Source organism: Nyctibius grandis, chromosome 3, assembly GCF_013368605.1.
Source record: "Nyctibius grandis isolate bNycGra1 chromosome 3, bNycGra1.pri, whole genome shotgun sequence".
NCBI lineage: Eukaryota > Metazoa > Chordata > Aves > Nyctibiiformes > Nyctibiidae > Nyctibius > Nyctibius grandis.
The window spans coordinates 56,342,518-56,355,202 of record NC_090660.1 but is presented as its reverse complement, the minus strand read 5'-3'; the positions used below and the strand labels follow the sequence as shown (position 1 = coordinate 56,355,202).

Sequence of the window (12,685 nt, the reverse complement as noted above, 5' to 3'; positions counted from 1 at the left end):
GAGTCTGAAAGATAGTGAAATAGATTAGCACTTCAGTGTTTCACATGCAGAAGAGGCTCTGTGAAAGATGAGGGATGGATCTCCTGTTGGAGGACAAGCAAGTAGGCTATTTGCATGGTTTGGAAACATCACTTAGAGGCAGATACTTGTGTGCTGTCTTCACTGCATACTGGTGCCTATATTCTTCTCCCTTTTAAAAATAAATCTGGTCTTTGCACATATCGTCTGTGGCTGTGTTTCTGTGCCTTGTTTTTACAGCGGAAGAGTCACATTCTGTACCCAAGGCATATTAGCGAGAAATACATTAAGGACTGTGAGGTCATCTGATGCTATTTTAATAGCGACTCTCTAAGCATTTGAAATAATAGGTTCTATTAGGCTCTGAGGCCAAACTGCATTTCTTCAAAAATGAAATTTGATTGTAAAGTCACTGAAGTAAAAAAATGCTACACCCCTCAGAGAGACCTAAAGTCTGCTTCAGGAATGAGGGAGAAAGGTTATTTTATGGTGTTGCAGAAGTATCACATTAGCTCATCAGGTATTTATCCTGATGGAGCTGCCTCTGGTGTGACTTTTGTGTGGCAGACCTCAGAAATGTTAGTTCGCCAGGCCTTTGCAGGTAGTTTTTCATGAGACCCTACCACATGCTTCTGGGCTGCTCCGAGGTGTGAAGGGAGCTGCGTTGCACCCTGTACCAAGCCACCTCCGTTTGCAAAGTCGTTACCAGCTCCTTACCAGACCTCATGGTCATGTTATGAAGTCCTGATCCTTTACAAATGGCTGATTTAGTTTACGGCTGTGTGGCGTGGCCTCGGCCAGCTCCCAGACAGGTCAGGGAGGATGTATCAGCAGTGTGCCAAATCTTACAAGCAGTGATGAACAAACAGCAATCCTAGTTATGTGATGGTATTGCACCGTCTTATGTGATGGTGGGTATTGCGACGTCTTATCTTTTACAGTTCACAGAAAATAAAAAAAAAAAACCAAATCAGGATTAGTCTCAATATATTCAGGTATTTCAGTAAATATTGTGAGGTGATAGAGAAAGCATTTTTTTTCTGAGGGAAATTTGATGTATTTGCTCTAGAAGAAAAAAAGGCCAAAAACATCTATACTCTTATTGATTATTACGATTTTAATCGTCAGCTGCCACTGAGCACTCATATTTTGCATGGCTTTTGTGTAGCGAGGTCTGATCTCTGGCTCGGTTATGGCCAGAGGTTGGTTGCCGCTTTCTTTCTCCCGCCCTTTCTCTCTTTTCACATGCAGAGAGAAATTTGAGGGACTGAAATATGCTAATGATGCAAAGCATTAATTGATGATCTACTTAAGTTATTTGTAATTTTCATTTCTCACTATAAATACAGTCCTGTTTAATTGCATCCACATGAACATATTCTTGTTTAGAAAGTAAAACTGTTAAGTGTTACCAAAGGCTATTCCTCCTACTGAAATCCAATAAGCTTTATCATTGTGCCATCTCCATTACTTTTAATAAAAATTATTGTTTAATTGAAGTCATTGTTGCTAATTCTGTGTAAACCGTTTTGGCTGTTACAGAAATCCATACTCTGTCTCAGACTGCACGCTTACAACTGTGTTAAGAGTTACCTCATTCAATGTTGGTACGTGCACTATTACTGTTGGACAGCATCAGCCCTTGAAAAGACTGTTAAAAATAGATATACAGATACCCTGTATCTAAACAATACAGGGTAATAACTCTGGGCTATAGTCTTTTGTAGCAGATCAGCTGATATGTCAACAGTTGGGGAGTTTGGTAAATCAGTTCAGCCAAATGAGCCAGGTTAATGCAAGGATTTTAAATACTTTGCTAGCCAGTGAAAGCTGAGCCAGAACTGGGTTACAGGACGATCATTCAGCAGCTTCTCCAGAGCCCCGAGGATTTTGTAATAAACAGCAGCATGACTGAAGTACAATTAGGGCATTTGCCTATGTCCTCAGGCTGGTCCAAGCAGCATCTATACTCATAATGAACAGACTCAGCCTTCTACCTAGTGATGGGAGTATTCTGAGGGTTTAGGCAGAAATTAACTTTTCCTCTGGAAATTTTATATAAATATCATAACACCACTTCTATGCTAAAAACCAAAACAAATCAAACCACACGTTTCTGGACCAAAATCTGATTTTTCCACAGCAAAAATTTATGCCTAGGTGTTCTAGCTTAACAGATCTAGATTCGAAGGGGGATGGGGTGGTAGCTGGGCTAGCACCACTGGGGCAATGCTCTAGTGTTGAGGTAGACCAGGAGGCCCCCCATCCCCCTGGGGTGAAGTCAGGGGGTGAATCTGGGATGAAACCGCTGTGCCCAGCTCGCTCCCTGAAATGCCTGTACACCAATGCACGCAGCATGGGGAATAAGCAGGAGGAGTTAGAAATCCGTGTTCGGTCGGGGGGCTATGATCTAGTGGCAATTACAGAGACATGGTGGGACGCCTCGCATGACTGGAATGTGGTCATGGATGGCTATGTCCTGTTCAGGAAAGACAGGCCGCTAAGGAGAGGTGGTGGAGTTGCTCTTTATGTGAGTGAGCAGCTAGAATGTATTGAGTTCTGTCCAGAGGCGGATCAGGAGCGAGTTGAGAGTTTGTGGGTGCGAATTAAGGGGCAGGCTGGCAGGGGTGATACTGTTGTGGGTGTCTATTACAGGCCACCGGATCAGGATGAGGAGGGTGATGAGGCCTTCTACAGGCAGCTGAGAGCAGTCTCGCAATTACAGGGCCTGGTTGTTGTGGGGGATTTCAACTACCCTGATATTTGCTGGGAGGCCTACTCAGCCAGCCATCCTCAGTCCAGGAGGTTCCTCCAGTGCATTGATGATAACTTTCTGATGCAAATGGTGGATGAGCCAACTAGGAGAGGAGCGCTGCTGGATCTTATCCTCACTAACAAGGAGGGTCTGGTTGAAGAGGTGAAGGTTGAGGGCAGCCTTGGTTGTAGCGACCATGAGATGGTAGAGTTCAGGATCTCATGTGGCAGGAACAGAATAGCTAGCAGAATCACAACCCTGAACTTCAGGAGGGCCAACTTTGGCCTTTTCAAGCAATTGCTAGGGGAAATCCCATGGGACAGGATACTAGAAGGTAAGGGGGCCCAAGATAGTTGGTTAGCGTTCAAGGACTGCTTCTTCCGAGCTCAAGATCAGAGCATCCCAGCAGGTAGGAAGTCAAGGAAGGGGACCAAGAGACCTGCATGGTTGAACAGGGAACTGCTGGGCAAACTCAAGTGGAAGAAGAAGGTGTACAGATCGTGGAAGGAGGGGCTGGCCACTTGGGAGGAATATAAGTCTGTTGTCAGAGGATGTAGGGAGGCAACTAGGAAAGCTAAGGCCTCCTTGGAATTAAACCTGGCAAGAGAGGTCAAGGACAACAGAAAGGGCTTCTTCAAATACATTGCAGCTAAAACCCACACTAGAGGCAATGTAGGCCCACTGATGAATGAGGTGGGGGTCCTGGAGACAGAGGATAAAAAGAAGGCGGAGTTACTGAATGCCTTCTTTGCCTCTGTCTATACTGTTGGAGGCTGTCCTGAGGAGCCCTGGACCCCTGCGGCCTCAGAAGAAGTCAGGATAGAGGAGGAATCTGTCTTGGTAGATGAGGGCTGGGTCAGGGACCAATTAAGCAACCTGGACATCCATAAATCCATGGGCCCTGATGGGATGCACCCACGAGTGCTGAGGGAGCTGGCGGAAGTCATTGCTAGGCCACTCTCCATCATCTTTGCTAAGTCGTGGGCAACGGGAGAGGTGCCTGAGGACTGGAGGAAAGCGAATGTCACTCCAGTCTTCAAAAAGGGCAGGAAGGAGGACCCGGGTAACTATAGACCGGTCAGCCTCACCTCCATCCCCGGAAAGGTGATGGAGCAACTTGTCCTTGGTGCTGTCTCTAGGCACATCAAGGATAGGGGGATCATTAGGGGCACTCAGCATGGCTTCACCAAGGGGAAGTCTTGCTCAACCAACTTGATAGCCTTTTATGAGGATGTTACCCGGTGGATAGATGATGGTAAAGCTGTGGATGTGGTCTATCTCGATTTCAGTAAAGCGTTTGACACGGTCTCCCACAGCATCCTCGCAGCTAAACTGGGGAAGTGTGGTCTGGATGATAGGGTAGTGAGGTGGATTGTAAACTGGCTGAAGGAAAGAAGCCAGAGAGTAGTGGTCAGCGGGACAGAGTCCAGTTGGAGGTCTGTGTCTAGCGGAGTTCCGCAAGGGTCGGTTCTGGGACCAGTTCTATTCAATATATTCATTAATGACTTGGATGAGGGATTAGAGTGTGCTGTCAGCAAGTTCGCTGATGACACAAAACTGGGAGGAGTGGCTGAGATGCCGGAAGGCTGCGCAGCCATTCAGAGAGACCTGGACAGGCTGGAGAGTTGGGCGGGGAGAAATTTAATGAAATATAACAAGGGCAAGTGTAGAGTCCTGCATCTGGGCAAGAACAACCCCATGTACCAGTACAAGTTGGGGACAGAGCTGTTGGAGACCAGCGTAGGAGAAAGGGACCTGGGGGTCCTAGTGGACAGCAGGATGACTATGAGCCAGCAGTGTGCCCTTGTGGCCAGGAAGGCCAATGGCATCCTGGGGTGTATTAGAAGGGGTGTGGTCAGCAGATCGAGAGAGGTTCTCCTCCCCCTCTACTCTGCCCTGGTGAGGCCGCATCTGGAGTATTGTGTCCAGTTCTGGGCCCCTCAGTTCAAGAAGGACAGGGAACTGCTAGAGAGAGTCCAGCGCAGAGCCACGAAGATGATTAAGGGAGTGGAACATCTCCCTTATGAGGAGAGGCTGAGGGAGCTGGGTCTCTTTAGCTTAGAGGAGACTGAGGGGTGACCTCATTAATGTTTATAAATATGTAAAGGGCAAGTGTCAAGAGGATGGAGCCAGGCTCTTCTCAGTGACATCCCTTGACAGGACAAGGGGCAATGGGTGCAAGCTGGAGCACAGGAGGTTCCACTTAAATTTGAGGAAAAACTTCTTTACTGTAAGGGTGACTGAACACTGGAACAGGCTGCCCAGAGAGGTTGTGGAGTCTCCTTCTCTGGAGACATTCAAAACCCGCCTGGACGCGTTCCTGTGTGATATGGTCTAGGCAATCCTGCCCCGGCAGGGGGATTGGACTAGATGATCTTTCGAGGTCCCTTCCAATCCCTAACATTCTGTGATTCTGTGATTCTGTGATCTTCAGGGATATCACCTTTTAAATAGGGGGACTAACGATTCCTTCTTAATAAATATTTTGTGTGGGAGCACACCTCTTTCCGCAACACGCAGGCAGGCGGATACTGGTAAGTAGAGGCAGCTTCTCGTCTCTTGACAGGGACTGTGGAGGAAGCACTTGGTGGCAGGACACTGGAGACAGGGGTTAAAAGGAAGAGACTAGACTGGGGAAAAATGCAGAAGCCTGTGACAGGATACTCAAACGATAGCCAAGAGGCAGCCTGGCAGTGCTGAGAAGCCATCAGAGCCAGCTGGGAGAGACTCAAGAACAGGTCAACGCACAAACTTTTCCAGCGCTCCCATCACTTAACTGGTATCACCAGGAAAGGCTCAGCTCCTCACCAGCCACTGCGTTTCCCTCCAAGGCTGAGGGTAGTAACAGCAGTCACGGCGAGCGCACGGGGGTTGAATTTCTCAGCCGTTTTCTGACACTGGTGTGTTAAACTAACTTGCCCATCTTGAATTTTAAACAAAAAAAGTTTCTGACTCCAACTCCCCCACAGCATAAACTGTTCAAGAGTTTTAATTAATAAAATTGCAAAAATAATGAGAGATCGTTTGATAACTTGCAAACAGAGGCAGCTTTCTCTGCTTAATCTATATGTTACAAACCACTTCTAGCTGCTGTTACAAAAAATCCAGCTTGACTAATGAAAGTTCATATATCACACCTTTTTTGGCAACACAGGAACCAGCTATAATTTTACTTATTAAACCCAAACTCTGTTGTAATTTTGTTACTCAGAAAGCTTTGCAGTAAATTAATCATCAGAATTACTGGGCTGCTTTATTTTAAAATCAATCTAAGGTGTACCCAGAGGCTTTTTTGAAGTTTTTTTTTTTTTCAGTGCACACTGTAGATTCAGAGGACTAAAGAAATATTTACTAAGAATATTTTAAAAAGCATTTGTTTCCCCCTGTCAGAATAAAATAAACCCCTGCCACACCTTTATGAGGACTCCATGCCTCAGTAAGTAGCACCCATGACTTTCCTCTACCCTTGCACCTCCGTGAAGGGTTTTCACGTGGAAAATAACAGGGTCTCTTCACCTGTGTCAATAACTAGCATCTCTGCCAGCACCAGGTAACGCTGCTCAGATACGTCTCATAGGTCTTGCTGGAAGTCACAGGAGAAGGAGCAGAAGCGCAGGGGTAGCGCCTATAGGGAACTGAAAGGAAAGACCCATGCAAACACCAGCGCCAGCCGAGCTGCCTGCTCGCCACTTCATGAGGCGCCTAATCCAGCTCACGCCAGTCCAGGCAGTTTTACAATGTATTTTTGCCAGCGGTGTGCTAGCAGTTTGATAGCAAAAGATGTCACACGGATGTTCGTATTGTCAATTTACTGGTTGCCAGTGACAAGAGGAAAGATATTGCCACCTGGATGTCTCCGTTGCTTGAGAGAACAAGGACTTTCTGCTTATCCAGTTTCAGGACTCTGACATGGCAAATTGTTCTTTTTTTTCCTCCTATTTTCCTTTAAATTAGCCTTATTTAATAAAGGATCTTACTGGACTACTAAATGCAATTGCATATAGTGATAGTTATATTCAATTTTGCAATGTATTGTAATATAAGAAGTAGTTAAATATGTAACTAAGCATTTTAAAACATGAAACCATAAGAAAAATTCTAATTGCAACAGAAAGACTCTTGCCTGCCTACACATTGTATTTGTTTAATGTCTATTTCTCTTCCCGTAGTAGTGAAATGCCACATCCATATTTAAAATCTGAAGTATTGACAAAATCTTCTGAGCACATAAAGCTGTTTCGGCAAAATAGAAGAGTGCCTGCCGTGCTGCAGCTATGAAAATGAAACAGCTCATCAATTTACAAAAAATCTGCCTACAGACAAGGCATTCTCCAGCCTTCAGGAAACCTGATCCTTTTCTCACACAAGAAGAAATCCTCACCATGCCGAAGTCAGCAAGAAACCTCTGCTGACTTCAAGAGGCCCAGCTGCTAGAAGATTGACAGGGCTATCATTATGCTTTAAAATTAAGCTTATGCACATGCATTCATGAATAGGACCTGTAACAGCAGAAAGGGACAATACAACAGTTATAAGGGAAGTGAAAAATCCAGAAAGAATATGCTGCAGTTCAAGATTAATGTGTTACTCACAAAAAATCTGATTTTAATAGAAAGCCAAACCTTTAAACATTTTTTTTCCTTAGCATGCCAAAATCTCACATTTCTTCAGCTGCCACAGAGCACTGTTAGAAATGGAGACAGAATCTGCTGATTGAATTAAAGTGTGGTTTCTCAGAGATTGAACCAATATTTATTTTTAAATTACTCCTAAATGATTAATTACCCACTTAAAAGCATAAGCAAACCTTTGGCCTCATAGCATCTCATCTTTCACAGAATAAAACCAAAAAGTTTCTGATATCTGTAATTACTTACCGAAATAAAGGACTTCTTTTGTGTGGCAGTTTTGTTTGTAAATGTTTTATTAAAAAAAAAAAATCTTTTAATGCTATTAGTCAATACACGTATAATAATACTTAATAAAGTATCACGTAGTAGTAGGTATTTTGGACTCAGGAATGTAATGGTTTTAACTAAATCATCAGAGCTCTGTTCTGCTCCAGTCTCTTCTAAATTGTCATTTTTCCCAGAATTTAAACAAACTCCTTCTTTGTCAAGGTATGTCATCCTTAAGGCCTTGCAAACTTTTTAGTGATTGAACCAAAACAAAGAGAGAGCTCGGCTTTCTTGATCTGAAGACCACGTTGCTCTTGAGCTTAAAAAGGTGCCTGCGGTTTTCAAGCAGTTAGTGGCAAATCAGCAAGAAAGAAATCAGAGGAGAAGAAGGGGCACTTGGAAATCAAAACAGTAAAGTGCACAGTTATACTGTCTGAAATTGTATTAAACTGATCCAAAGAACTTACTGGACTGTGGACATTTAATACAATTTGGCTTGCATGGAACATACAATCACTATCAGACAGAAAGGATTTTCTTTTTCTTCCTGAAGTCATCTACAGAATTTACTGAATTCAATTTTCAAGGGTAACATACTGCAGCTCTTTGGATATTGATCAGTTTCCTAAGTCGACAAGGAGGTGGAGAAGGGGGGAAGGTGTGGAGGGTTGCAAGGCGTCCTCATGCCTTCTCGGTTTTGTTTAGATGCCAGTACTCTCCAGTTCCCCGTCCTCCAGTCCTAACGCAGCGTGCGACCTAGAAATCATAAAGAGTTTCTCTTTATTTGTGTACTGTCTTTGAGTTTGCTGGGATTGCTCCCCTGTTTGTTCTCTGCTGGTAGCCTTGAGGGGGTCCATCTTCTCAGCTAGTTCCTCCTCACAGTCCTGGATTTTACTGGCTGGGGTGTTGGCAACTGACTCCAAGGAGGTGCCTGCCTCCTCCAGGTGGCTGTAGCCCTTATTGCTGCTGGAAGGCTCAGACTGGGAGCTCTGGGAGTCCATCCTGGTGATGGCAGGAGGGGTAGAGGGGGGTGACCCCCCCAGATCCAGAGATCTGGAGTAGCTAGAAGATGCCTTTACCAAGAGGCTGGAGTCCAGGCCCCCACTGACAGCTCGGGACTGAGGTGACTCAGGGAAAAGGGGACGCCTGGCATCGGGCAAGCAGCTGGTGCTCTGCCGCCTGAGAACCAGCTTGTGCCTCCTCGTCCCACAGCCTCCCTCTACGTGGCTGCTGCTGAGGTCGGTCAGGCTCAGTTCAAACTCCCCCCATGGGATCTCCCGGGCTCCCCGCTCCCCAGGGGGCCTCCGCCAGCCTCCCCCTCCGCCACTCGGCCCCAAAGGCAGGAGGGTGAAAGTGCTCAGCGAAGAGCCGACGATGGAGCTGGCTGTGCTGTGCCGACCCCAGCTCTCTGAGGGGCTGCAGGGTGGGCTGGTGATGGTGTGGCCAGCAAGGGCGGCACGCTCCCGGTAGATGCTGTACACAGCCTCGGCCAGGCTGGGCGGCTGCGGTGGGGTGCAGAAGGAAGAACGCCGTGGCGAGGACGCCAGGTCCGGTGGGGAAAGGGAGACACCCAGTCCTGGTGGCCAGGAGCTCTTGGCCAGCATGGCTGCAGCACCCAGGCCTTCACCGCCAGGCTTTAGGTCCAGGCCCCGGGACTGCACGTAGTTGACAAAGCCGTTGAGAGGGGCTGAGGCTGGGGTGCCTCCATCCTTGGCCCGCAGGCTGTGGGCATCGATGACGGTAGAGTAGAGGTCACGCAGGTTGATGATCTTGGTCTTCTTGTCGCGGTTCTCGTGCAATACTGCATTGGCGCAGATGAAGAGGAAGATGCCGATACCCATGATGAGGGGGCCCAGCACCTTCAGCTTGTCTGAATGCAAGTAGCTTGAGAAAAGACGGAAAAGGAAACCCACTGAGGCCTGGGGGGACGAGGAAGTCGTGGGGGACTGCGGGGACCCCCGGGTGGTAGCAGTGGTGGAGGTGTTGGCTCTGGGGGGTGACTCTGGATGGATCCCTGCTTGTGCCCCTTCCTGGTTCCGGGAATGGTTCTTGGGGGTGCCACCCTGCGGTGCCAGGTGCCGGCCCCTGCTGAAGCTGCCTTCTCTGTACACCTGGCTGGGCTTTGGCCAGTAGCCCACCACTGCCAAGGCGATGCCCACCAGCAGTACCAGGATGCCACAGAGGGCGATGAGCCCTGAGAGGGAGCACAGCTTGAGCTTGCCTTTCACCACCACCACGTCGTTCTTGCGCTTCTTTTTGGTCTTGCGTTTGCATTTGGGGACTTGGCTTTGGGGTCGCAAGGGGTCCTGTTTCCTAGCCGAGATCCTCAAGAGGCCTCCAGTGGCGATCATGGCTGGCTACCCAGAGCACTGTGCCCTATGGCCACTCCAGGTCCTGCAGTGAAAGGGAGAAGAGGATGAGAACCAGGGGCAGACCTGCAGCACAAGAGGTGTCTGTGTGTCTGTTTGCTGTTCCTCATTCAAACTCCTGCTAATTAAAACCCTAAACAAGTGGGATGGGGATTGATACCAACAGGCCGGTCTCCCTTGCCCACACAGCTCCCATTTGGGAGAAAGAGACAGGGAGACTGACAGCATCGAAGCAGCCACGTGCCCCACTACCCTCTTGCCAAACAGCTAATTAATTTCTTTACACTCCAGGTAAATGACAGAGGGAATGCTATCTGCTGGTGTAAACAAAAGAAATGATCTTTCTGGTCTCAGAAGGAGCTTGCAAAGCGCTGGAGCTCAGAGGATGCTGAGCCCCACTCCCTAACAGGCTCTGGGGTTACACTGAACACTGACTGTGGCCAGTGATGTCACGCAGGATTTGAGGGGAGGGGGGAAGTAAAAGCAGGAAGGCAGTATATTTGATCTATAGATACCATTTGTTTCATTACACTACTTATACATTACTGGGGGGAGGGTTAAACATATTACTTGCCTTTCTTCAATGAGTGAGAAAGGAATTACTGTGAAATGCACAAGGGAAACATTTGAACACTGGAAAGCGGCACCCTGTGAAAGTTTCTTCCTAGCCATTTGCACTTGATCTGCAATATTACAGAAATTCATCTCCTGCCTGCGGTCCAGAGGCATCCCTGGTTTGGGAACATGTGCGATGCTCCAGGTAACCATTATGTAACAGTGGTGAATTCCGCCCACCCCCCCCATCCCCCCCTCCCGTCCCCAGAAAGGGGAGATGGTGGCTGGCAGGTAAGAGATGGCTTATTAAAGGAGGAGTGAACCCTTGCAAGTCACCTGGGGAAACGGCAACAACAGCTTGTAGGGAAACAGGCAGTGGACTAAACACGGAGCATTTATGGCTTTTGTTTTACTGGACCACCAAAAGTCATCTCTCTGTTCCAGTGATCTGAGCTACAAAACGCAGCATGTAGGAGCAATTCCTGCACTGTTGCAATTCTTTTTGGAAGATATTCCTTCATGCTACCGAGGAGCAAGATCCCCTCCCCCCTTTCTCTTTCTGAGCGTCCGATTATTTTTTCTCTGAGGGAGCAAAACATGACAGCACCGAATACAATACAATTCACAAAGTTCAATTCATTGCACTGAAAAGCAATTAAGTAAGCACCTAAAAAAAAAAAACTTGCTCCCCTTCCACCGTTCAGATTTAAAATCTCATTTCTTTTCTATTCTACTCCCAGACTTGCCACATAGACTGTAATTTTGTGTTCCATTTACTCCATTTGTATTTTCCCCAGAAAAGAAGGGTGTTGTCAGCGAGGGCATTGTTAAATTACTCCTCTCTGAGGTACTGCACGCTCAAAACAAAGAGCAGAGACTTGTATTCTCTTTCCTATCGCTGAACTACTTATTATAAAAAAAAAGGCATTTTTTGTTGATGCAAAAGTGTAATTATCGAGGCATGCTTTGCTTTAATTACCGGTCCGTCGATCTCATTCTTTCTGCTGCCCCACTAGCCAGCAGCCCGTCTCCTCTACCACGGCGAAAACAGACGGCCATCAGCTCCGAGCGACCTCCCCCGTTCGGCATCGCCTGGCACTCCGTTTCGGCGATGGCGAGAGCGGAGCCCGGCACGCGAAGGAGGGCACCGTCGGGCCACCGGCCATCGCCAGCGACCGCAACGCGATGAAACAACTCGGGACCCGCAGGGGCCGGAGCCATGTTTCGCACGAACTGACCGCAAAAGACCTCACTGCCCACCCCAGCGCACCGCCGCCTCAGGCGAGCCCTCAAGCGCTTCTCCCCACCGCGCTCCGTAAAGGCCATTTACAGTTTTAACAGTATCAACAGGACCCGGTTTAACCCCTGCCCACCCCTCGGGCGCCACAGACGGGGCTCGCCGGGCTCCGGCCGCCGGACAAGGGGCTGCCACGCACCGTTTTAAAGGAGCTCCGGCAGCAGACCCCGGGCGGCAGCCGAGGGTTGCCGCTGGCTTCGCCGGGTGCCCCGCGGGCAGGGCGGGGGCCCCGCAGGTCCCCGCCGTCTGGACAGGGCGCTAAGCCCCGCCGGGCGGCAGCCCCGGTACCCACCGGGGCGTCGGTCGGGGGTCGCCGGCGGACGGATCCGCCGCTCAAGATGGCAGCGGCGGGGGGAGGCGGTCACTTACCGAGGAGGACAGGGGAGCAGTCCGCGCGGGAAGCGGCCGAGCCGCCGCGGGAAAGAAACTTTCCGGCCCAAGCGGGCATCCCCGCGCGGCGCCCGCCCCGCCGCCGCCGCCGCCGCCTCACCGCCTCTCACAGCCACGGGCAGGCGGGCGGCGGCGCTGGGCCGGGCGCCCCCTCGGCCCCGCCGCCGGCGGCCGCCTCAGGGAGCTCCACGGGAGCGCTGCCCCCTCGCCATGCCGCATCCTTCCCGCCGCAGGGCCGCCCCCCGGCAGCCCTCGCCGCCGGCCCGGCGGAGCCGCTGCCTGTGCCGCCGCCGCCGGTGCGGGCGGTGCGCGGCTGCCGCGGCTGCCGGCCGGACTGGGCGCCGTTGCTAGGAGACGGGAGACGTGACACAGGGAAATTGCGGCAGGATGGCCGCGGCGGCGT

At 49.4% G+C, this 12,685-nt stretch overlaps 1 protein-coding gene across 2 annotated transcripts; it reads right to left on the bottom strand.

Annotated features, from left to right (window-relative positions):
• Positions 1–7,679: 7,679 nt before the first annotated feature.
• On the bottom strand, positions 7,680–12,360 carry TMEM200C (transmembrane protein 200C). 2 transcript variants are annotated; one of them, XM_068396899.1, is made up of 2 exons: positions 12,262–12,360; positions 7,680–10,065 (listed from the first exon to the last, which is right to left on the bottom strand). In XM_068396899.1, exon 2 carries the CDS (start codon positions 10,020–10,022, stop codon positions 8,373–8,375), a length of 1,650 nt encoding a protein of 549 aa, XP_068253000.1. In that variant the 5' UTR covers positions 10,023–10,065; positions 12,262–12,360; the 3' UTR covers positions 7,680–8,372. The 2 variants fall into 2 exon arrangements, with proteins under 2 accessions (XP_068253000.1, XP_068253001.1); XM_068396900.1 differs by lacking the exon at positions 12,262–12,360 and adding an exon at positions 11,575–11,655.
• Positions 12,361–12,685: the final 325 nt, after the last annotated feature.

Coding starts and splice junctions, on each gene's coding strand:
- TMEM200C (XM_068396899.1), bottom strand. CDS start 10,022: ATGATCGCCACTGGAGGCCTCTTGAGGATCTCGGCTAGGAAACAGGAC.